The sequence below is a fragment of the Labeo rohita genome, chromosome 23 (assembly GCF_022985175.1).
Source record: "Labeo rohita strain BAU-BD-2019 chromosome 23, IGBB_LRoh.1.0, whole genome shotgun sequence".
Taxonomy (NCBI): domain Eukaryota; kingdom Metazoa; phylum Chordata; class Actinopteri; order Cypriniformes; family Cyprinidae; genus Labeo; species Labeo rohita.
The window spans coordinates 27,162,964-27,187,969 of record NC_066891.1 but is presented as its reverse complement, the minus strand read 5'-3'; the positions used below and the strand labels follow the sequence as shown (position 1 = coordinate 27,187,969).

At 33.2% G+C, this 25,006-nt stretch overlaps 2 protein-coding genes across 2 annotated transcripts in view; one reads left to right on the top strand and one right to left on the bottom strand.

The window, feature by feature from the left end:
- bltp3a (bridge-like lipid transfer protein family member 3A) overlaps positions 1 to 4,142 on the bottom strand; it is a 50,233-nt gene extending 46,091 nt beyond the window's left edge. Inside the window, exon 1 of the mRNA XM_051096471.1 lies at positions 3,977 to 4,142. Coding sequence (XP_050952428.1) covers positions 3,977 to 4,020 — 44 coding nt within the window. The 5' untranslated portion in view covers positions 4,021 to 4,142. The remainder of the gene's footprint in view (positions 1 to 3,976) is intronic.
- Positions 4,143 to 5,261: 1,119 nt separating this feature from the next.
- Positions 5,262 to 25,006, top strand: ap4b1 (adaptor related protein complex 4 subunit beta 1). The gene is made up of 11 exons (XM_051096472.1): positions 5,262 to 5,381; positions 5,848 to 5,978; positions 6,423 to 6,647; positions 9,534 to 9,664; positions 10,900 to 11,047; positions 13,342 to 13,838; positions 16,718 to 16,801; positions 17,034 to 17,137; positions 21,724 to 21,931; positions 22,142 to 22,414; positions 23,886 to 25,006. The coding sequence occupies exons 2-11, from the start codon at positions 5,866 to 5,868 to the stop codon at positions 24,314 to 24,316; spliced, it is 2,214 nt and encodes a 737-aa protein (XP_050952429.1). The 5' UTR covers positions 5,262 to 5,381; positions 5,848 to 5,865; the 3' UTR covers positions 24,317 to 25,006.

The window sequence follows — 25,006 nt, the reverse complement described above, 5'->3', positions numbered from 1 at the left end:
GCTGTTTCACTGTCTTCCAGACAAAAATTATAAGTTTAATGACTTTAAAAGTCAGCATGCAAAACAGCACACCTCTCCCTTATTTAAAGAGTCATTTATGCTTGTAGCACAAGTTGTGTGATGAATTACACATCGAAGCTACATAGAGATGGAGGTCTGTTAAAACCACTAAACCTTAGTATGACCACTAGTAATAGTGAGGCTTGCCTTAGTAAACACTACTAAGGAGAAGGTCCGGGAGTCTGTGTGTTTGTGTGTGTCAACAAGCATGACAACATGACGGCTATCTGACACAGTGAGCGAAGGAGAGGCTGCTCTGAATGAGAGAGAGCTGGCAGAGCTTCAGCGTGACAAAGAACAGCAGGAACTAGCATGTGCTTTAACACCCACAGAGAGCCTGCTGGGTAATCAGAGCCAAAACACTGGAGTACAAGGACTTTAGGCTTCTGAAGAATGAGAAATGATGTAAGACGGTCTTTCCTACTGTGGATTTAAATCAGAGTGATTTTTATGCCAGTATATCACCATTATAAACAGATCTGTATTCAAAGTGACTAAAAAATCATTTATTAGAAGGACAAAACCACTGTAGTAACCTGAGATGTGACTTAAAGTGACTTAAAGGGGTCATCGAATGCCCATTTTCCACAAGTTGATATGATTCTTTAGGGTCTTAATGAAAAGTCTATAATATACTTTGGTTAAAAATTCTCAATGGTAGTGTAAAACAACACCCTTTTTACCTTTTTACCTTGTCAAAATCAGCTCTGCAAAAATCATCCCATTCTGAGGGATTGTTCCTTTAAATGTTAATGAGCTCTGCTCGCCCCGCCCCTCTCTTCTTTCTGTGGAGTGACGAGCCTGTTTACTTTAGCCGCATTTAGCGCATTTAGTCGCTACCTAGCACAGTATTAGGAAAGGTGATTGCAGAGATTCATAAAAAATCCTTATGCTCACTTCTGCTGTAGGTGAAGCTGGATCAAAAATGATTTGCGTGAACATAGACGGATATATGTAGATCAGGAGGCACATTCCCTTCACAAACAAACGTAATCCACTGCATCTTCAGCAGCTCAGATGTTGGGAGTAAATGACGACCACTATTTTCATTATTACATCCAGCAACACAACACCTCAATCGCTCAATCAGAGATATTCTTGTGTAACTTACATCCCTGCTCCGGCATCGAAACAATGGAGGTTACTGGACTGTTACAGCTGATTTAAGGCGGGTCTGAGGTAAGAGCTCATGTCAATCAACTATCGTGGGAGTGGCCTCTGTCGGTGTGACGCCACACCTCAATTTAAAAAAAGGGAATATTATTTTTACAGATTAATTAAAAACCACTGCATGGATTTTTATCATTATAGGGTAGATTTGTACATACACTGCCAACACACATTAATGTTCAAACAACATGTAAAGGATAACAACGTCTTGTGAAAACACACCATCACACTTTTGTGTCCACACTTTCAGACAATCAGATCGAGTTCAGTGCATCATGGGCGTTGAAGTGTTACTGTTTTTTTTGGCAAAAGCAAAAAAATGCCACAGCCCTTTTTCTCTAATCATGTACCAACAATTTAAACAAACAATAAACAGCCAGTTACCATAATACAGAGTCAACAAGAATCCGATTTCATTGGACCAAATCTGTTTCAGGATAACTTTTCCTCTAAAGCTAAATCAGGGGAAAGGGCTTTCAGTTCAGCCAAAACTCAGAGACTGTAACTGTTTCTTAGCGAATGCTTTTGTCTTTACTGCATAACATCTTACAACACACAAATTAGGGCTGTTCTTTTTATTAAACAAAATTAATCCAATTAAAAAAAAAAAAAATGTTACTTAAAACAAATTAAATATAACTTAATCAGTAACACTTTCCAATAAGGTGAACATGAAAGAACAATGAATAATAATAATTTATGACTTTTTTTAATGTTTTTTTAATGTTAGTGAATAAAAATACAGTAATCTGCACAGTGCATTAACTAATGTTAACAAACACAATTTATAATTTTAATAATGCATTAGTAGATGTTGAAATTAACATTAAAATTGATAAATGTATATATAGAAGTATTGTTCATTCTAGTTCATGTTAACTAGTGTTAACTAACTAGCCTTATTGTAAAGTGTCACCACTTAAACATAACTACCACTTAAAAATAAAAATTGACTTAAAACCTTTTAAAAAAATAAACTTAATATATTTTTTTAAATTATACCTTAAATAACTAAAACATTGACTTAAAATTTTCATTTAGTTTAACTTGCAGTACTAAAAGAACTAAAACTGAAATAAAAACACATACGTGTTTAAAATAATAATAATAATAATAATAATAAAAACTACAAAAATTTATTCAAACTTTAGCATTAAAAAGAGAAAGGAAAATATAAAAATAACTTTAAAATAATAATAAAAAACACTTTACAATAAGGTGTCATTGAATAAAATTAGTTAATGTATTAACTAATGTTAATAAACTTAAAATCTTAAAAATAAAACTTAAACTTACTATAATGTTTTAAATTACACCTTAAATAACTTTTAAAAAATTCCAACTTTTTTCCCTCATTTAGTTTAACTTGCAGTACTACAACAACTAAAACTGAAATAAAACAGACATTAAAAAAAATATATATATATTACAAAAAGTTAACTTAAACTTTAGAATTAAAATGAGAAATGAAAATATAAAAATAACTATTCAAAATATTAATAAAAATATTAATAAAAAATTGCAACACTTTACAATAAGGTGTCATTTGTTAACATTAGTTAATGTATTAACAAATGCTAATGAACTTAAAAACCTAAAAAAAACCCTTAATATATTTTTTTTTAATTATGCCTTAAATAACTTTACAAATTTGACAACCTTTTTTCCCCATTTTCATTAGTTAAACTTGCAGTACTAAAATAACTAAAACTGAAATAAAAATACAAATTTAAAATAAAAAAAATAAAAATAAAAAAAATACAAAAAAAACTTGAATTAAAATGAGAAAGTAAAAAATAAAATTAACTATTCAAAATATTAATAAAAAAAGGTGTAATTTGTTAACATTATTTAATGTATTAACTAACATGAATGAACTATGAACAATACATTTATTACGGCATTTTTTAATCTTCGTTAATGTTAATAAAACATTAAAAATACAACTGTTCATTATTAGTTCATGTTAGTTCACAGTGCATTAACTAATGTGAACAAACACAACTTGTGATTTTAATAAAGCGTTAGTAAATGCTAAAATTAACATTAACTAAGATTAATAAATGCTGTATTGTTCATTCTTTGTTCATATTAACTAATATGGTTAACTAATGTTAACTAATGAACCATATTGTAAAGTGTTACCAATATATATATATATATATATATATATATATATCTTAACAAAATCACCAGATGTGTTTAAATCAAGGGCAGACTGGTGATTTCATCGATCAGCCTTGCGGGATTCAAACCTACAACCTTTCATTTACCAGCCCATAACTATCTAATGAGTAAATAAGCACAAACCAAAAACATAAACAGCTAATATCTCTGTTGAATACCTTTTAATTTCTGGTTAAACTACTTGTATATTAACTATAACGGTGATTATGAGTTTCCCAAGTTTACCAGAAGAGAAAAGGCAGGTTTAACACGACACTGTTGTGTCACGGGCCCACTGTTTGTGTGTGTGCAGGTGACTGTGTTGTTCCAGCAGTGATGCTGCAGTCTATTAGCCTGTCAGCTAACTGACCTTAAATGTACATTCATATTTATGTCAGACAGATCGAGCACAGGTCCTGCTACACACTGAGCGAGTGTGTGTGTGACGGGCTGTGTGTTTGTTTATTAGCGGTCTGACCGTGTGAGTCCCGTGATAACAGTCAGTCAGTCAGTCAGTCAGTCATCTGAGGCGAACACCGACACTGATGAATCAAAACATGACACTCCAGCTGCATCTTACCTGGACAGGTGCTTCAGGATCTGCTTTTTAATAATTCCGGCCATCCCGTCAGACTAGCTACCTCTCCAGCATCTTCAGAAATCTTTCGCTGACACACACACACTCTCACACACACAAACACACACTCACACGCCGCTCACGACTCGCTGCTGCTGCTGCTGTTGCCCGTAACAAGACCAGCGCCGCCTAACGACTGCCAATCAGAACGACCGCCCCGACGGCATGTCAAATTAAAAGACCTCATTAGAAAAGGGAAAGAGGACTCAGAGTCAGAAAGGATTTTTTTCTTATTTATTTATTTATTTATTTCAGCTTTATTTGACAGGGACAGTGCACATCAATAATACATAAATGTACAATGTGCCGAAATTAACCAGATGGCTATTTTGCGTCTGCAGTTCCTGGACTAATGGTAACATTGTCACCCTAAAAATATAATTCTTATTGAAGAATACATAATACATAAATAATGCTGTCTAATAATAATGTAAAATTGACAAAAAATAAATAAATAAATAAATAAAATTAAATAAAATTAATTAATTAAATAAATAAATAAATAAAAATATAAAAAATATATAGACTGGTTCAGTCTTTATATTTTTTATAAGTCCGAATAGACTATTTAAAATATATAAAGATTATGTACATATTTACAGTGCTATGGATAACAATAATAATATGAATAAATAAATGAATTTACAGAATATAGACCACTAGAGGGCCTCAGCAAACTTTTAATTTCAAACGTCTAAGCATTAAATAAGCTAAAACAACTAGTAAAAACCAATATATTTCTTATTTCTTGTACTTTTTCCTTTGAAGAATTTTAAAAGTGTGATTTATAGACCTGGAAAATGTACATACATTAATAAAATATTATAACTATAATTAAAGATTTACTAATAACCTCCAGATAGTGTTATGTATAGTGTTCATTTCAATGCACCGTAGTTCAAAGTACACAACATACTACAACACATCCCGCTGTTAGACCAAATAGATAACAAAAGAAAACCAGATAAATTCAGCCATTGTTTAAACAACATTTTAAAATAATATATATATATATATATATATATATATATATATATATATATATATATATAGGTTATGTAGTTTATACTTATTGAAATATTTATGGTAAATATATTTAAGCTAATATTTATTTTATTATTCGGATTAGTTTGTTTATTTGTTCGAATTTTTCCTAAAAAAGTTGAAAGGCTTTTATTTTGACATTTTAGAACATAAAAAGGAAGTAAATAGTTGATTTTGATTCGGGCTTCGCGCTTCCTGAAAGACGTAAATACGCTCTGATGGATCATAATAATACTCAGTTGTCACTGTTGTTTTCTTTTAGATGTTTGTATGTTGATTTACTGTTTATAAACTGACACAGGAGGTATGTTACATACGTATGCCTTACTTGCCCGTTGTATGTGCAAAAAGCACATTTGTAACGTTACTTTTAATAAATCTATTGCTTTCTATGTAAACTGTGCGATGCGAGCTTCATAAAAAGCTAAACAGCAAGTACAATGTCAACATATTCCGCTGTTTAGATTTACATTGGTTTGTTACTGCACTGTCAGGCTGACTTTAATGATGGTTTATTATGTTTGTTAATTGTTTTAGTGGAGATGATTAAATTTGCGTGTGACTGTGCTGTCAGACTGACACATCATATGTTATATGTATGATAATATATGATATTTGTTATGATTAAACACAAACTAGCAGATATCATTACAGAACAATTACATTACAGCACAATACAAACATGTTCATTAATGAGAATCTGAAATAGAATGAGAAAATGTAGTTTGATTTGAGTTTATTCAGACTGTATCTCTTTGCTTTTATGACAGGCACCTGAAGAACCCACAATGCCTTATTTTGGCTCAGAGGAGACAGTAAAAGAGCTCAAGCGAGCTCTGTCCAATCCCAATGTCCAAGCAGACCGTCTCCGGTACAAAAACTACATTACCAAAGTCATCAGGTCTGTGAAGTGATTTGTGAAGCGCCTTTTTTTTTTAATGAATCATATTTTTTTTAAAAGGAGAAGCAATAGTTTTCCCCAAAATGAAAATTATCATCCGCTCACCCTCATATTATACTGTGAAGCAAAAACAGAGATATTTAGCAGAATGTTCAAACTGCTCTATTTCATACAATGAAAGTGAATGGGAAACAATAAAGCACCATCATGGAAAACCTGGAAATATTCTATCCACTTTTAATATCCACTATTAAAATAGTGTTTCCATAACTAAAATCATTAGTAAAATGTTAAAAAATAAATATTGCTTGAGCAGAATGTAGAATATAATTTGTTTGCAATACATAGTAATGTGAGTAAATTGTTCTTTTGAGTCAACTGAATTATTAAATCAGTTGAAATGATAAATACGTTTGAATGATGTACGATGTTATTTGTTGGTAGGTACATGACACAAGGTCTGGACGTCTCGGCTTTATTTATGGACATGGTGAAAGCCAGTGCTACAGTTGATATTGTTCAGAAGAAGCTAGTTTATCTTTACATGTGCACCTATGCCAGCGACAAGCCTGACCTGGCACTGCTGGCCATCAACACGCTCCGTAAGGACTGCGCTGATCCCAATCCCATGGTGCGAGGGTTGGCCCTGAGGAACATGTGCAATTTCAGGTTTGTGTGTGCTTTTTGCTGTAGCAACTACCCAGGGTACTTTAACGATCACCCAGCAACCTCCTAGAGCACTGTTAGAACATCTTAGCAACCGTACAAGACCACCCAGCATTCACCCAAGGCACCTTAGCAATCACTTTGCAACCCTGTAGCAAGCATTCATGACACAAAACAACAGCGTAGCAACACCTTAGCAACCATCACCCTAAAAACCATCCAAGATACCCTGGCAATCCCTTAACAACCATCCAGAGCACCACAACAACAGCTAAGGTATGTCCCATCAACGTTCCGGAACACTGCAACAATTGGCTTCTAACATCCTAACAAACAACACCCTAGCAACACCCTAGCAACCCTAGCAATTAACCAAGACTTAGCAACAACCCATCAACCATTCAGAACACTGCGATAAACAAGCAACCAAGGACCTCGTAAAAGTCGCTTAGAAACAACATAGACAGGGTTTAAATTGGGCCGGGGCTCGACATAACACTTCATTAACACTACACAAGTAACCCGAATAAACATCAATAACCAAAAATACCTACACTGTAAAAAAACAATTTGTTGAGTCAACTTAAAATAATTTGTAACCTGGCTGCCTTAAAAATTTAAGTTCAGTCAACTCAAAAAGTTTATTCAACTTGAAATGTTAAATATACTAAGTGACAACTTATATATTTGAGTTGAATCAACTTAAAATTTTAAGGCAGCTGGGTTACTTACCCATCTGTTAAGTTTAGCAAACACAAATATCTAAGTTGTTACTTAGTACAACTTGACATTTCAAGTTGACTTATTTTGAACTTAAAATTTTAAGGCAGCAGGGTAACAAATTATTTTAAGCTGACTCAACAAATTGTGTTTTTTATTTTTTGCAGTGTAGGCAGTCACCAAAACGTAAGTATTATTAATTTTTTTTTTTTAGAGCAGTAGTGTAGTACAGGGTATACGCCGGTATAAGGCGTATACACACTTCTTTATCAGTGGGCTTTGCGTATACCCACTTCTAAATCCCCTCAGATGCACATTATTCAGTAGTGTCCTGCATTAGCCAAAATCACGACAGTCCACCACAGGAATAGCTAATTCAATCGCATGTGAAAAAATGCAAATATTCCCTAAGAACACCCAGTAAAGACAGAGTAATGCGGTCTGGACTCTGCTTCCTTTGAAATATGCTTAATGATTGCACCCGCGCCTGCTCCGTCCCCCCCAAATGCTGCCTGTTCATAAGTGTGCAAATGTCAGGAGAGGTGCGCAGACTGGTAAAATAATAATTCATTATTGATTACCAATTTGAATCAGTACATTATAAAGAAAACAATGCCTTAAAATGGTATCTTTAAACCGATGAACCCCTGTAAACTTTTCGGTCCAAGGATTCAGTAAACGAATGCGTTCATAGTAAGTTCAAAACGGCTCTACAGAGAAAACCCGACTGATTTCATTAGAGATTGCGGAGAATCGTGCAGATGTAAGTAAGTTGTTCTTTTCAGCTTGTATTTGGGGCGTATACTCACTTCTCCAGGCACCACTACACCACTGATTTAGAGCAAATGGCGAATGGTTATAGCTACTGTATATAATGCATGCATTGACGGTTTAAGGTTTGGCTACTGAGGCGAGGCTCACGCAGCTTCTCCAGGAGAAATGAAAATGCGCAACACAAAGAAACTCAGCATGATAAGGTAAAAATTCAGAAAATTAAAAGTTTTTATATTTAAATTACAGTTAGTTAAGCAACATCACACAATTTCAGCCATCACGACTGTTCAGTAGTTTGAGTTCAGTAATATTAGGTCACTTACATTTTAGGCGCAGTATTTGCAGACTGCTTTTGTTCTATTTCAGCAGTAAAAATAATTTCAAAGAAAGACAGCAAAGCCACAACACATCTCCATCCACTGCTGAATAATTCATTGTTTTGAACAAACCGGTTGAGTCAAAGTTTCGTTACCCCATGAACAAACGTGATGAAGCAGTAGTTTGAACATTTGTTGAAAGACTCACTCATTAGACACTTTCCATCACCTACTGCCGTTTAAATTTTGTTTGAAAGTACCATTTCCCCCCATAATTTATTGTGTATATTCAAAATAAATACTTAAAACAATATCATAATATTATTTAATTAATTTTTTTGTTTTCAGTCTAAATTATTTTATTAGCTAACGTATAGATAACAACATTTATATTATTGCAATAGAATTTATAGATCAAATGTAAGAATTTGAAATAAAAGATGATATATTAATAAAGTTAGGGGGGAAATGCCCTCTATGCAGGTAAAAATGCCCTTGAATTAAATATTAAAAGAAACATACAGATTTATGTCACAGCTGATAGAAAACTGATGAGAATATTGCTTCAGAAAAAAAAGAAAAAGAAAAATCATTATATATATATATATATATATATATATATATATATATATATATATAGGAGGCTTGACACAACAGCCAGGTCTGTGGTTTTTCCCGCAAAATTAGGCTACTTTAACACTGTTGCCGTGGGTTGTTTTTCATGTCTGTGGGTTAAAGCAAACCCAATAATGTAATATTTTGCCCCTGGAATGCTTATTTTACTAGGGGATTCCCGGGAACTCCCCTTGAAATGTGGTTAGGCTAGTTTTGAGTAGTAATTGGGCGGGTTTGGTTGTGAAAACCTGGCAACTCTGCTGTGGAATTATGGCTGTGAGTTCTGCATGAGCAGCTCACCTTATGTTTACTTCAGAAAATGTACATTTTTCATAGTCATACATTCAACCGTGTTAAAATTATGGTAAAACAGCCTAAAGTAGAATATTTCTTTAATAAATATGAACCTACTGTATCTACATGCCCCAAATGACACGCTACCTTTTATTTGCTTGTTTTTCAGAATGCCGGGAATGACGGAATACATAGAACAGCCCATTGTTGCTGGTCTGCGGGACAAGGCCAGTTACGTAAGGAGAGTCGCTGTGCTTGGTTGTGCCAAAATGCACAGTCTGCAGCCCAACACTGAGATAGGTAGATCCAAGTATTCTGTTTATCTAAAGTGTTATACTTGCTAAGGATAATGTGATAAATTTCGCTTGCTTGTTTTAATACATGTGCATAAATAGGCATAACCAGAGGGGTTTATAATTTTGAGTCACACTGTTCCCTGTAAAGGAATGTTTCTGGTTCAGGGTCTGTGATGACTAACAACATGTCAAGAATTCTTAATAAAAAGAGCATACTTTTAACAGCACGTATCATAGATTTTTAGACAACCCGTTGGATTGCATTTTTGTCATAGGAGGACAAATTTTTCATCAAAAGCAGGGCAAAACCAGGAAATGTTTATAACAATGCTTCTAAACCACTGGACAATACAGTGATATTTCCTGTTTTTCTTAAATGTGCAGTGTATTTTTATCCTTAGGGGATTTGAATAGCCTTTCTGTAAGGATGTGGTTAATGTTTTTATGTAATGAATGTACAGTAGAGTGTCTGAATTACAGCTCTGTTCACCCAACAGTGAAAATTTGCTGAAAATGTACTCAGCCTAGATGCTTCTTTATGGGAACAGATTTTGAGAACTGTAGCATTACATCACTTGTTCACCAATGGATCCTCTGCAGTGAATGGGTGCCGTCAGAATGAGAGTCTAAACAGCTGATAAAAACATCACAGTACATCCAGTCCATCAATTAACAAATTGTAAAAAGCTGTGTTTGAAGGAAACAAATTCATCATTAAGAAGTTTTTAACATTCAAGCTGTCCACAATCCACAATAATGCTTCTTAATGTAAAGTCCATCCGCTGTCATCCTCTCACATCAAAATCCACTGAAATGCTTGTTTAGGACTGTTTTCACTTGTAAACAGTGTGTGATTCAGACAAGGCAAAAGCAGTATTATGGATTGAGGATTCATATTTTAGCCAGACTCAATGGTTTGAATGGTTTGAAGCATCCTAATGATGGAGCTTAAACATGTAGCTTTTTGCTATACAAGACATGAACTGATGGACTGGGGTGGTGTGGATTACTTGTGGATTATTGTGATGTTTTTATCAGCTGTTTGGACTCTCATTCTGACGGCACCCATTCACTGCAGTGGATCCATTGGTGAGCAAGTGATGTAATGCTACAGTACATTTTCAGCAAATTTTAGTTTTTTGGTGAACTGTTTCTTTAAGTCTGTTTAAATATGTGTGTAAGTGTCTTCCAAATGAATACATGTACAGTAAATAAATGCTCTGAATGTGTGTGTTTTAGATGGCAGTATAGTGAATGAGCTGTATGCTCTTCTGAGGGACCCAGACCCTGTGGTTGTGGTGAACTGTCTTCGTGCCTTGGAGGAAATTCTCAAAGATGAGGGTGGTGTGGTTATTAACAAACCCATTGCTCATCACCTTCTCAACAGGTTTGCCGCTTTTGCCTTTACGTAATAGCTCATCCAAACATGTAATGTTTGTTATGAAAACTCATCCTAATGTTGTTTTAAAGGAGTCATCGGATGCCCATTTTCCACAAGTTGATATGATTCTTTAGGGTCTTAATGAAAAGTCTATAATATACTTTGGTTACATGGTAGTGTAAAACAACACCCTTTTTACCTTTTTCTCAAAATCAGCTCTGCAAAAATCATCTCATTCTGAGGGATTGTTCCTTTAAATGTTAATGAGCTCTGCTTGCCCCGCCCCTCTCTTGGAGCTGTGCTCTGAGAGATTGTTTACTTTAGCCGCATATAGCGCGTTTAGCTGCTGAACTTGCTAACTAGCAGGTTATTAGGAAAGGTGATTGCAGAGATTCATTAAAAAGCTCTTATATTCACTTCTGCTGTAAGTGAAGCTGGATCACGAATGATTCACGCGAACATAGACGGATATATGTAGATCGGGAGGCACATTCCCTTCACAAACAAACATAATCCACTGCATCTTCAGCGGCTCAGATGTCGGGAGTAAATGACGACCACTATGTTCATTATTACATCCAGCAACACAACACCTCAATCGCTCAATCGGAGATATTCTTGTCTAACTTACATCCCTGCTCCGGCATCGAAACAAAGAGGTCGGACTGTTACAGCTGATTTAGGGCGGGGTCTGAGGTAAGACGCTCATGTCAATCAACTATCGTGGGAGCGGCCTCTGTTGGTGTGACGCCACACCGACAGGCATCTGAGAACGGCTCGATTTGAAAAATGAGATATTATTTTTACAGATTAATTAAAAACCACTACATGGATTTTCATCATTATAGGGTAGATTTGTACATACACTGCCAACACACATTAATGTTCAAATAACATATTAAAGTGAACTTTATGTGCATCCGATGACCCCTTTAAGAATGTCAAAAATGTTGTTTAAAGCATGCGTTAAGTTCTAGATGAGTTCTTATCTGCTCTTGGTATTTATCTTGGTTTTGTACAGTTTTGAAAAAACTACAAAAAAACACCATTTTCAAGAAGATTTTTAGTTTAATGACTGTCAGTGAAAAATAACATTTTACTTACAACTTGAATATACTCAAGTGTACACTTCTTAACAGTAGTTTCAAAAGGTAAACAGTATATATTACAAAAATCATAAATTACTAATTCATAAATATCATTATATTTTTGGGAAGATGTTTCCAGTGTTATTTTAGTATATTTCAGGGATTTATTGTTAATTTAAACTAAAACTCAAACTAAAATTAAAACCATTTAATAATAATAATAATAATAATAATAAACATTAACAGAACTAAAATAAAATATAAGATTGTATTATTATTATTATTTCAGCAACATTTCTCATTTTAATTCAAAGAAAAAACGTTTAAAAGTTAAAAGTGATGAAAAAACAAACTGAAATAAAAAAGAAAATTTATATATATATATATATATATATATATATATATATATATATATATATATATATATATTTAAAACTATTACAAATGACAAAAGTAGTCAACTAAATTACTAAAACTTTAACTAAAATTAAAATGAAAACAGAAATGCAAATATAAAAACTGATGTAATATATAAATAAAAATGTAAATCTAAATAAAAACATTCATCTGATACTAATGATACTAAAATAACACTGGTATATTTATATACTATTACAGTATTTATTAATATTTTCATTAAGTTGTTCTTAAATGTTTAATTTTATTCTGTTTAGATTTTGTAATTTTGATATGTGTATTTCTGTTTAGCTTTATTTTTTAGTCTTAGTAATTTTGGTACTTCCTAAAAGTACAAATATTAAACAGTTTCCAACATTGATAATAAATCAGCATATTACAATAGTTTATGAAGGATCATGTGACACTGAAGACTGGAGTAATGATGCTGAAAATACAGCTTTGCATCAAGGAAATAAATTACGTTTTAAAGTATATTAAAGTACAAAACCATTATTTTAAATTGTAATAATATTTCTGTATTTTTTGTCAAATAAATGCAGCCTTGATGAGCAGAAGAGATTCCTTTAAAAAGCATTAAATATCAAACCAGTCCCAAACTTTTCAACAGCGGTTTCTGAATGGTTTAATTTAATGGTTTTAATTTAATAGTTTTAGTATTAGTTAACAGTAACAACACTGACCTATAGAAAGTTTCAAAAGGTTGAGGCTTTCAAAAGCATCATGCATGTCTTTAACATGTTTAGCAGAATGTCTAATGACTGACTTTGTGTCTTAATGTGTTTTCTCCTTCAGAATGAAGGACCTGGACAGTTGGGCTCAGAGTGAAGTCCTCACCTTCCTGCTCCGCTACCGTCCTCGTAGCGATGACGAGTTGTTCGACATCCTCAGTCTGCTAGACGCCTTCCTCCAAAGCGCTCACGCACACGTCGCAGTTGCCACGCTCCGCCTCTTCCTTCATTTAGCCTCCGCCCACCCTGCCGTGCAGGCCGACGCCCTCCTGCGCACAAGCGCGCCTCTGCTGGCCACGTGCGGTGCTGGGTCACGCGAGCTTCGTTTCGCCGGGCTCTGTCACGTACAGCAGGTCATGAGGAGTCAGCCGGGCCTTTTCGGCACACATTACAAACGCTTCTTTTGTGGATACTCCGAACCGAGTTACATTAAATTTCGCAAGATGGAGATCCTGGTGGAGCTGGTGAATGATGAAAATGTGGCTTTGGTTTTGGAGGAGCTTAGAAGTTACTGCACCGATGTGTCTCCCGAACTGGCTCAGGCAGCCATTGCCGCTATAGGTACCACATCTCACAAGATGCTGTTTGTTTCTTTCAGATGTTTGATTAAGTGATCGTTAAACTACAGAATCATTATTTTGAGGAGCAAATGTCAGATTGGCTGCTGTAGGCATTTGGCACAATTAGGGTACAAAATTGGCCTTTAAACGTTTTTATTCTTATTTTAGAAAATGTTATTGTTATGCCCATTTCATCAGGTCAAAACTGTTATTTATTTAGCGATTTTTGTAAGCCTGTAATAAAAATTTGGGGCAGGTCTGAATATAGTTTACAACCCTTATTTGTTTGGTTTAATTTAGTAATACACTGTAAATTGACACAGAAGCTATTTTTATATTACTGGAAAAAGAAATAACAAATATGATAATGGATAAAATTAAATTTAGCCTTTTTACATTTCATTAAAAAAGAAAAAAACATATAGTAACTGGGTTGCATGCAACATAATGAGACACTACGGGCTGCAACTTAAGAAAACATGTGCAAACAGAAAAAAGCGACAACAAATTAAGAAAACATCTTCATCAGTTTGACAACACAGGCGCTGCAAATCCTCGCGACGCAAACACAAATACGGAAACGCGCTGCAAATTCTCACAACACAACCAAACACACAAACGCGCTGCAAATAGCACGGACCACAACGGAAATGTTTCATGGGGACCTCAAAAAGTGACGGACCCGGCTGAGACGTGATTATTATTATTTTATTTTATTTATTATTATTATTCCGTTTCATCATCGAACAAAAAAACAAGGCAACATTTCAAATTGCAAATTCAACTGCAAATAAATAAATAAATAAATAAATAAATAAATAAATAACAGCATGGAGAAAACACCTAAAATGAACACAAACATACCAAAAGAAAGAAAGAAAGAAAGAACGAAAGAAAGAAAAAGTAAATTCCAGGGCAGTTACATACATTTGAAAAGCTTTAAAATTTGTTTTGTTTTTATGAGCTTCTTATTTTTGAGATCTCATAATTCAGAGGGTAATGAGATAATGGTTTCTTCTGACTTACTTTTAACTTGTGAATATAAAACTTTGCTAAGATAATTAAGAGATTTATAATATAAACCTGTTTATCAGAAAAAGAGGGGTTTTGAAAACAAAGTAAAATATCATGAAAATCTAAGTTAAGGGGTTTGCTTAATTTCTTTGTTATGTCTATTTTAAAGCCAGTCCAAAATGAAATAGCATAAGGGCAATAGAAAAATAAATGTTCAATATCTGGACCTGATTATTTTGTTTAACATCCTGATCATAGATTAATTGGTCTTTTGGATATTATTGGACTAATCTGACGAATTACACACTTAACTGTGAAACGTTATTAACTTAATTGCAAATAAATAAATAAATACATGCAAATAAATATAACGTTCAAAGTTCACGAAAAAAAATGCAACGCTTTATTAATGGTTAAAATCAGGTCAAAATTCAGGTCCCAGCCGGGTCCGTCACTTTTTGAGGTCCCCCTGAAACATTTACGTTGTGGTCCGTGCTATTTGCAGCGCGTTTGTGTGTTTGGTTGTGTTGTGAGAATTTGCAGCACGTTTCCGTATTTGTGTTTGCATCGCGAGGATTTGCAGCGCCTGTGTTGTCAAACTGATGAAGATGTTTTCTTAAATTGTTGTTTTTTTCTGTGTGCATGTGTTTTCTTAAGTTGCAGCATGTTGAGCTCTCTCGGCCACCGTAGACACACCTAAATGTTGAAAAAAAAAAAAAGGTATAAAGATTTTAATTTTTTTTAGATGAGTTTTTCTACATTGAATTAAATATAAATAATTAAAAGCACTATATAGCTGCAGCACTATAAATAATATTATGTATTATTTAATATTATTTATTTAATGTATATTATTAGTAATCATATTTTCGCACAGTTTTGCTGAGAACGTATTGCAGAATTGTTGCACATCTCCGAGCAAAATGTTTTAAATGAATCATGTGAATCAATGATTCAAAGGCCTATTCATAGAGAGAGCCATTTATTTCTTTCCTGAATGAACCAGCCGAATGAATCGAATGAATGAATGACTCACAAAGACATTTACTGCCACCTGCTGTCAGATTTAGATTCTTAGAGTATTGTTTCATTAAAATAATAATACTACTAATAATAAAAACAATAAAGGGATACACTGTAAAAAAACAACAAACACAATTTGTTGAGTCAGCTTAAAATAATTTGTTACCCGGCTGCCTTAAAATGTTAAGTTCAGTCAACTCAAATAAGTTTAGTCAACTTGAAATGTTAAGTTCTACTAAGTAACAACTTAGATATTTGTGTTTGTTGGGTAAGTAACACAGCTGCCTTAAAATTTCAAGTTGAATCAACTCAAATATCTAAGTTGTCACTTAGCGTAACTTAATATTTCAAGTTAAATAAAAAAATTTTGTTGACTGAACTTTTTTAAATTTTAAGGCAGCCAGGTAACAAATTATTTTAAGTTGACTCAACAAATTGTTTTTTACAGTGTAGTTCACCCCCAAAAATGATTCTGTCATCATTTACACACCCTCATGTTAAATATTTCTTTCTAAAGCTACAATTTGTAATATCTGCTTGATACTTTCTCATTTAACACAGAAATAGCTTTTTAATAATCTTTTATGGGTATTTTCACAGTCAAATGTATTTTGTGATTAATTAGATTAATTAAAACATCATGTCATTAATTAGATTAAAAATTTTAATCGACACAGCCCTACTATTAATATTTCCAAAGGAGGCAGTATTGCACTCCATATTGCTTGTCCTGTAATATAAATTAAAGTCTAAAATTGAATTTATCATTGCAACTTTCTGCTAAAATGACTGTTACTGTTTCTTCTAAATGTATTATGTTAAGTAAATGTTTTTCTTTTTAAGGTCGTATTGCACGAACATACAGTGAGAAGTGTCTGGATATCCTGACCGGCCTGCTGGCATTGAAACAAGATCACATTACATCAGGTATTAGAGAAAGCTGAGCCACACCTGTGCATGCTTATGATTTTTATGTCTTTTAGTTAATGAGTAAAGGAGAGTAAAGGTTTTGTTGCTTTTTTTTGAAAGAGGTAATGTTTGCTTTTCACAAACCTTTTTAACAGGCACTTTCTCCACCCTGAATAATAGCTTTGTTTGCCAACCGACATTATCAGTTCAGAGAATCAGCTTATCCTTATGTGTGTGTGTGTGTGTTTAGCTGTGATCCAGACGTTCAGGGATTTGGTGTGGTTCTGTCCTCAGAGTACAGCAGCTGTGTGTCAGACAGTCGAGGCCTGTGTTGACAGTCCTCAAGATAGTGAGGTGAGATGATTCACCTGCTTTTTATTTTGACCATCTACAAGCAGGCTATGTTTGCTGTTTCTTCACAATCCCATAAACCTGTCCTTTACAAACTGTAAAAATGTTAGTTTTGTAAAGAAATGCCTATATAAATGCCATTTCAAGCATGTCTTGCAATTGAAAAGGAAATGAGAAACATAAATTCAGTCAGTTGGGTCCATGATATATAAGGGACACTAAAAACCTATTCTAGGGGGAAAGGGCCTGTTGTTTCATACACTAGTTAACATTGGCGGTCAGTGATGTACACTACTGTTCAAACGTTTTAGATTGACAAGTCTCATCTGCTCACCAAGGATGAATTTATTTGATCCAAACAACAAAAACAGTAATATTGTGAAATATCTTTACAATTCAGTATCACATGATTCTTCAGAAATCATTCTAATGTGCTGATTTGGTGCTCCAGAAACATTTAAATTATATTTTCAGGGTGAATAGAAAGTTGGAAATGCATTTGAATGCATATACGAAATGGAAAGCTTTTGTTACATTATACGCTACTGTTCCAAATTTTGGGGTCATTGGTAATAATAATATTTCTTGATTATCAGAACATCATATGTGACCATGGATCACAAAACCAGTCATAACGGTATTTTTTTGAAATTGAGATTTATACATCACCTGAAAGCTGAGTAAAAAGATCTTTTAATTGATGTATGGTTTGTCATATTTGGCAGAGATACAACTATTTGAAAATCTTGAACCTGAGGGTGCAAAAAAAATCCAAATATTGAGAAAATCGCCTTTAAAGTTCAAATGAAGTTCTTAGCAATGCATATTACTAATCAAAAATTAAGTTTTAATATATTTACGGTAGGAAATGTACAAAATATCTTTATAGAACATGATCTTTACTTATTATCCCAATAATAATTTTGGGCATAAAAGAAAAATCTATCATTTTGACCCATACAGTGTATTGTTGGCTACTGCTACAAATATACCCGTGCTACTTATGACTGGTTTTGTGGTCCAGAGTCACATATGAAAATGATTTCTGAAATATCATGTGACACTAAAGACTAAAGTAATGATGTTGAAAATTTAGCTTTGATCACAGGAATAAATTACATTTTGCAATATATTCAAATAGAAAACAGGTATTTTAAACTAATAATATTTCACAATATTACTAGTTTTACTGTATTATTTTTATCAAATGCAACCTCGTGAACATAAACTTCTATAAAAAACAAAATTCCAATACGGTACACATGCGGTGTGTACATGTATTGTTGCTTTTGCATGTATTGATGCAAATATGATAAACATCTCCACAGTTTTTGCATCTTTTGTGTTATTTATACTTATGCTAACATAGTTTCTCTATGTTCAAATCCTTTGTTTTTTATCCCTCATAAAGATTGTAAAATGTAGATAGTTTAGAGCCATGGATGTGCTAAAGGATTAGTTCACTTCCAGAATAAACAATTCCTGATAATTTACTCACCCCCATGTCATCCAAGATGTTCATGTCTTTCAGTCGATAAGAAAATAAGGGTTTTGAGGAAATTTTTCTCCATATAGTGGTAGGGTGACCATATTTTAGTTTGCCAAAAAGAGGACACTGAGGGCTGGATGCGTGGGGGGTTGAGGGGGGTTATAAAAGCCCCCAAAGTAATTAATTTCCTTACCTAAAATTTATATTTTACAGTCACCCTTGTCCAGATTGATTATAAACACAGCTAAAAGGCTTTCTACCAGTGGTCATCACAAAACTTAACATCTTGCACAGTTTTATCACAGGTAGAATGCAAAATGTTTCAATACAAGCATTTCAGTCAAATGTAATTTATGCAGTATTTCAAACTTTTAACGCACAAGAGAAAATCAGCCCTTCGCAACAGTTTAAAATCATCCCAATTCCATGCAAATAATGTGCATTTGGCAACCCTGCATCCGATACAAGCTGCAGGAATCAGATTTAACTGATCGTGGGTCAAGACAAGAGTAAGGAGAAATCACTGACATATCATGCTGGAGGATTTGCTGCTCATATCTGATCTTGTAAGATGTGCTCCCTTTATACGAGTGCATGTGATCGCGAAATTGAAAGTGAAAGTGAATAGCCGCCATTCAAAAGAGAATTAAATACTCCGCATACGATAACGGCTCCCTGATGGGCAAAAATATATATTCAATATTAGAATGATTGCATGAGCAGGCGGTCATGGCCCGAAATTTAGCAGGAGCGGGAATAAGAAAATAGCCCTGCGTAGGGCTTTAATACAAAAATGCACACAATAAATAGCGACCGTAGAAAGCGAAAGCCGAATCCCGGACATTTTAGGCGATGTAGAAATCCTGGCGGGACACGTTTTAGGTCCAAAAAAGACGGACATGTCCGAGGAAAAGAGGACGTATGGTCACCCTATATAGTGGACTGCAATGGGGATCAACGGGTTGAAGGTCCAAATTGTTCTAGTATAATATCACCAACTATATCTTATTTTTTTATTTTAGTTTTTTAACTAAATATAATTAACCTGCAGTATGTTCATTTTAATTTATAATTGTATTAGTTTTCAGGCAATATTTATTTCTTTCTGAAATAATAAAAATATTTGTATGGTTCTAGTTTAATATCCCCCAATATTTTTATGGTTCTAGTACAATACCCCCAACTGTATCTTATTTATCTTTTTATATATATATATATATATATATATATATAAAGATAAATAAGATATATATCTATATATATAACATCTATATATATATTTATATTTTAGTTAAGTGTTATTTAAATAAATATAATTAAACTACAATATTCATTTAATTTAGAATTGGTTAAATATTTTTTTTTTTTTTTTTTTTTTTATTTTATTTTTCAGTCAATATTTATTTTTTCTCAAGGAATAAAAATATTTGTATGGTTCTAGTATAATATCCTCAGATATTTTAATGGTTCTAGTATAATATCACCAACTATATCCTATTTATCTTATTTTTTATTTTATTTTAGTTAATTGTAATTTAATTTAAATGTAATTAAACTACAATATTCTCAATTTAATTTATAATTGTCAAAATGTAATTTTATTTATTTTTTTTTCAAATTCCAGTTTCAATACATCTTCAAAAGGCTCTACACGATCCCAGCCAAGGATTAATGGTCTTATCTAGTGAAACGACTAATCATTGTCTTAAAAAATAAATATATTTATACTTTTTAACCACAAATGCTGATCTTGCACTAGCTGGACTTCACGCATGACATAGGTGGAAGTACCGACCCAGTATTTACAAAGTGAAAGTGCAAAGAAAGTCAAATGGCCTTTACAAAAAAGGTAAAACAATGGTGGGTGATTTTGAAATTGGAGGAGAAAATGAGATGGAGTTTTTCGCCCTACCCTACCCTTACATAATGCGTGAAGTCCAGCTTGTGCAAGACAAGAATTTGTGGTTAAAAAGTAGAGGTCGACCGATATTGGATTTTACCGATACCGATAACTAGGTTGGACCACACTGGCCGATACTGATTAATCGACCGATAGTTTTTAAAATGGATACTGAACGGAAAATAAATAGTGCTCTACTATTTAAAAAAAATAAAAAAAAGTAACCTACTGAACCATACTTAAATGAATACAAATATTAATATTAATTATATATTGATCATTACAGTTAGTTCATTGTTTTTTAATGTTAACAAAAGCAACTAAACTTTTTGAAATATATCAGTAAATGCTGAAATTAACACACTCTAACAAGGAACAATATTTCACGTGCTATCAGTGATTTCCGCCACTAGAGGCTACTCTCGTGCTGTAAAACAAGGACTATAGGGACTTTGCTGTGTAATGACGACCCACTCCAGCGACGGACCCAACCCGGGAAAAAACTGTCGGCATGGGTTTTTGCCGATAACCGATAGTTCCGCCAATCAAATATCGGTGCCGATTAATCGGCAAAACCGATACATCGGTCGACCTCTATTAAAAAGTATACAAGTTTCTCATTTTTTTATTAAATGACCAATTGTTTTGCTAGATAAGAACCTTATTCCTTAGCTGGGATTGTGTAGAGTCTTTTGAAGCTGCACTGAAACTGCAATTTAGACCTTCAGCCTGTTGATCCCCATTGAAGTCCACTATATGGAGAAAAATCCTGGAAAGTTTTCCTCAAAAATCTTAATTTCTTTTCGACTGAAGAAAGAAAGACATCTTGGGGGAGAGTAAATGATCTGGAAGTGAACTAAACCTGAATTACGGAAACATTATAGCTTACAGCTTAGCCAGAAAATCATATCCGGCTTTTAGTCGCTGTACATCATCAAGAAACATGTCTGGCACTGCAGGCCTTCAGATCATCACCAATTCAAAATCTGTATGCTGTGGTTAATGGACTTCCTCTGGAGAACAGATGCCTCAAATTAGCTTACAGAACACAGCAAAGCTAAAGCCAAACAAGCACAATGTAGCATATCTCACGTTCTCGTTTAAAGATAACAGCTGATCGTCCTCATATAAAATTGTTTCCATTACCAATTTATGTCTGACCTATGAGAGAAGGTTAAATCGTTTCACTGTTCTTCGCAGGGAAAGCAAGCTCTGTTATGGCTTCTGGGAGAACACGGTGACCAGATCAGTAGCGCCCCCTATGTGATGGAGGGCTACATAGACGGGCTGAAGACTGAGCTATCCTCGGCCGTGAAGATGGAGCTGCTGACCGCCGCAGTGAAGATGTTCCTGTGCCGTCCTGCTGAGACTCAAGACATGCTGGGCCGTCTCCTACATTACTGTATTGGTAAACTTTTATTTCTATTATACTAGTGATTTAAGTATTTTAGAAACAGCGCCACGGTTTCCTTTTTGTGTTCTCGTTTTAGTTTGTGTTCAGTTTATTTTCAGTCTGCTTGATTTATTCTGGGAAACGGTCACACAGAGGTACCTTCTTGGTATTTCTGGCATGTTTTCCTGCTTCTGTTTATTTGCTATATTTTATGTTCTACCACAGAGGAAGAGAGCGACATGTGTGTACGTGACCGGGCTTTGCTGTACTATAGACTTCTTCAGCGAGGAGTTGAAGAGACGAGGAAGGTTGTAACCGGACCCAAATCCGATCCGTCCATGAGTGTTCTCACCGGACGCCAAGAAGAGCCCATTAGTCAGTGGGCCTCTACCTTCAACACCCTCGGGCCGCTGTCTGGACGAGACTTATGCCTTCAGGCTGCTGTTATATCGGCCACTGACCAGCCATCAGACAGTGCAGAAAAAGAGCTGTTGCCAGGTAAAGCAGATTTTTTTTTTTTTTTTTAAGTGACATAATTTTTTTATTATTTATCTATATTATATTTAACTATAAACAGTATTATTTTAGCATAATTAATATACTATTATAGTTTTTGTTATTATTTTAAATTAGATTTTATTTTCAGATTCCTCTTTTCATTTTCATTATTTTAATTTTGTTGTTTGTTTTATATATATATATATATATATATATATATATATAGATCTACTTTTTTTAATTAAGTTTTAATGTGTTTAGTTGAAATAATTTTATATATATATATATATATATATATATATATATATATATATATATATATATATATTTTTTTTTTTAATTTATTTAGTTTTTAAATATAATATATTATATATAATATCTCCAACTATGTCTTACCTATCTTATTTTTTATTTTATTTTACTTAATTGTTATGTAAGTATTATTAAATATAATTAAACTACAATATTTTTTTATTTAATTTCTAATTGATTTTAATTTTAATTTTAAATTTCTATTGGTATAAATTCAATTTTATTTTTTCATTTCATTTCATTCAATGTTTATTTTTTCTCAAGTAATAAAAATATTTGTATGGTTCTAGTATAATATCCTAGTATAATATAATATAAAGTACAATATTTTTCATTTAACTTATAATTAAATTAATTTTTACAAAAAATCACAATTTTATTTATTTTCTTTCATTTTATTCTATTTCAGTCAGTATTTATTTATTATTTATTATTAGTATTTATTATAAAATATTTTTATGGTTCTAGTAGAGTATCCCCAACTTATCTTATTTTTGTATTATTTTAAATAACAATTTAATTAAACATAATTAAACTATAATATTTTCAATTTAATTTATAATTGTATAAATTCAGTGCTAATATAACATCGTAGAACTGTCATCCTTTTTTTTTTATGTCTATAAATATTTTTATTACGTTTTAGTTCTTAGTTTATTTACTTATTTTAGTACTTCAACTTTTAAATGAAAATGAAAGTTACCTTGTTTCTTATATTTCATTTCGATTAATGTTTACTTATATATAATAAACATTAAAATAATAATGTAAAAAGAAAAAAATGTTTTATTTTATAATTTATATTTATATTTATTTTCATTTCAGTTATTAGTTTACTTCGTTGTAATTATTTTAGCTTTAAGCTGCTTTAAACAAAAAATTAGAAATGTTACCGTTTTATATTTTATTTTATTGTGGTTATTTTTATTTTATTTTAAAAGATGATTTTTTAAAATCAGTTTTAGTTAATGATAATAATACTGACAATGACTAATTTTTTAATGATTTACGTAATTTTAATTAAATGTGACATAAATATATATTTGTAATATAAATAAATTATAATATTATACATTTAATTTCTAATTTAATAATAAATGCAATACTCATATAGCATCATATAACTGTCTCACCCAACCTGTATTTCTCCTCCTAACAGGAAGTAAAGAAGTCCTCATCTCCGGCCCAGATGACACAGAAGAGGAGATCAGTCTATCTCTGGGTCCTCCTCTATCCCATGAGACTTTTGAGAAAATGTGGCTGGACTTGGAGATTCTCCACAGGCAAACTCTGGGTTTCCCTCGACCCAGAACGGCTCCGGATACGTTACAGGCTGCCCTACAGCTGGTGAAGATCCAGACTCTGGCCTTCACCCCGGGCGACACGGTGCCGTGGAAGGCCTACATTTACACAAGGAGCACTGGGACCCTGATCCTCGCCGAACTGTTGCAGGGGGACCCGCAGCCCCCTGGCAGTGATGAAAGCCTGGTGGTATCTGTCAAACAGCAGCCCGTAAACCAGCATGCCATCAAGGGATTTGTTTCGATACTCAAGAGTGTGCTGCAGACTCTTAATGTTGATAGTTTATGAAATTCAGAAGTGTGATCTATGTGTGAACTACTTTAAGGACAATATACAGTCCATTACAGTACCTAAGATGGAAGATTTTTTTTTCTAAGTATAAAACCCCTCCAGTTTAAATCTGAAAGACTGGCTCACACACATGCAAATTTAGCATGTGTGGTGAAATAAACGAAAGCATGTCTCTTTGGAGGTATGAGGCTATTTCATTTAGTTTCCCAGCAGAACTGTACTGTACTGTGTGCTTTTGACAAGTCAAATTATAAATTTGAGGTATTCTTCTTTCTAGCACCCAACTGCATAATTATATCTTTATCGCAGGTTATATTTTGCTTTTTCAACATCTTGCAGACAAAAGCAATGTTTACTGAACTGTAACATTTGTTTTTAATTTATTTATTAACACCATTATTTATAGTAAATATGTGGGCCATTATACAAAACGGGTGCCTTTTGTGTTCCCCAATATGAATATACTTGTAATATTACAGCCATTTTTTGAAGAATTAAATTCATTTTAAGTGTTTGTTCTCTATTCATCTAGTCATCGGGTTTTTTGAGTCGTTCGTTCATCTTATAGGGCTGTCACGTGATGAACGCACGACTCGAACCCGAAGACTTGTCAGATAAGAGGTGAGGTGAGTCATAGACTAAAGACCCAGATAAACAATAAATTAATCTTTTCTGTTTCTTATAGCA

Bases quoted from the DNA above. Each gene is read 5' to 3' on its own strand.
- ap4b1 (XM_051096472.1), top strand. From the start codon at position 5,866: ATGCCTTATTTTGGCTCAGAGGAGACAGTAAAAGAGCTCAAGCGAGCT. The intron at 9,665-10,899 runs GTAGATCCAAGT...TGTGTGTTTTAG, and splicing joins GCAGCCCAACACTGAGATAG to ATGGCAGTATAGTGAATGAG. The intron at 17,138-21,723 runs GTGAGATGATTC...TGTTCTTCGCAG, and splicing joins ACAGTCCTCAAGATAGTGAG to GGAAAGCAAGCTCTGTTATG.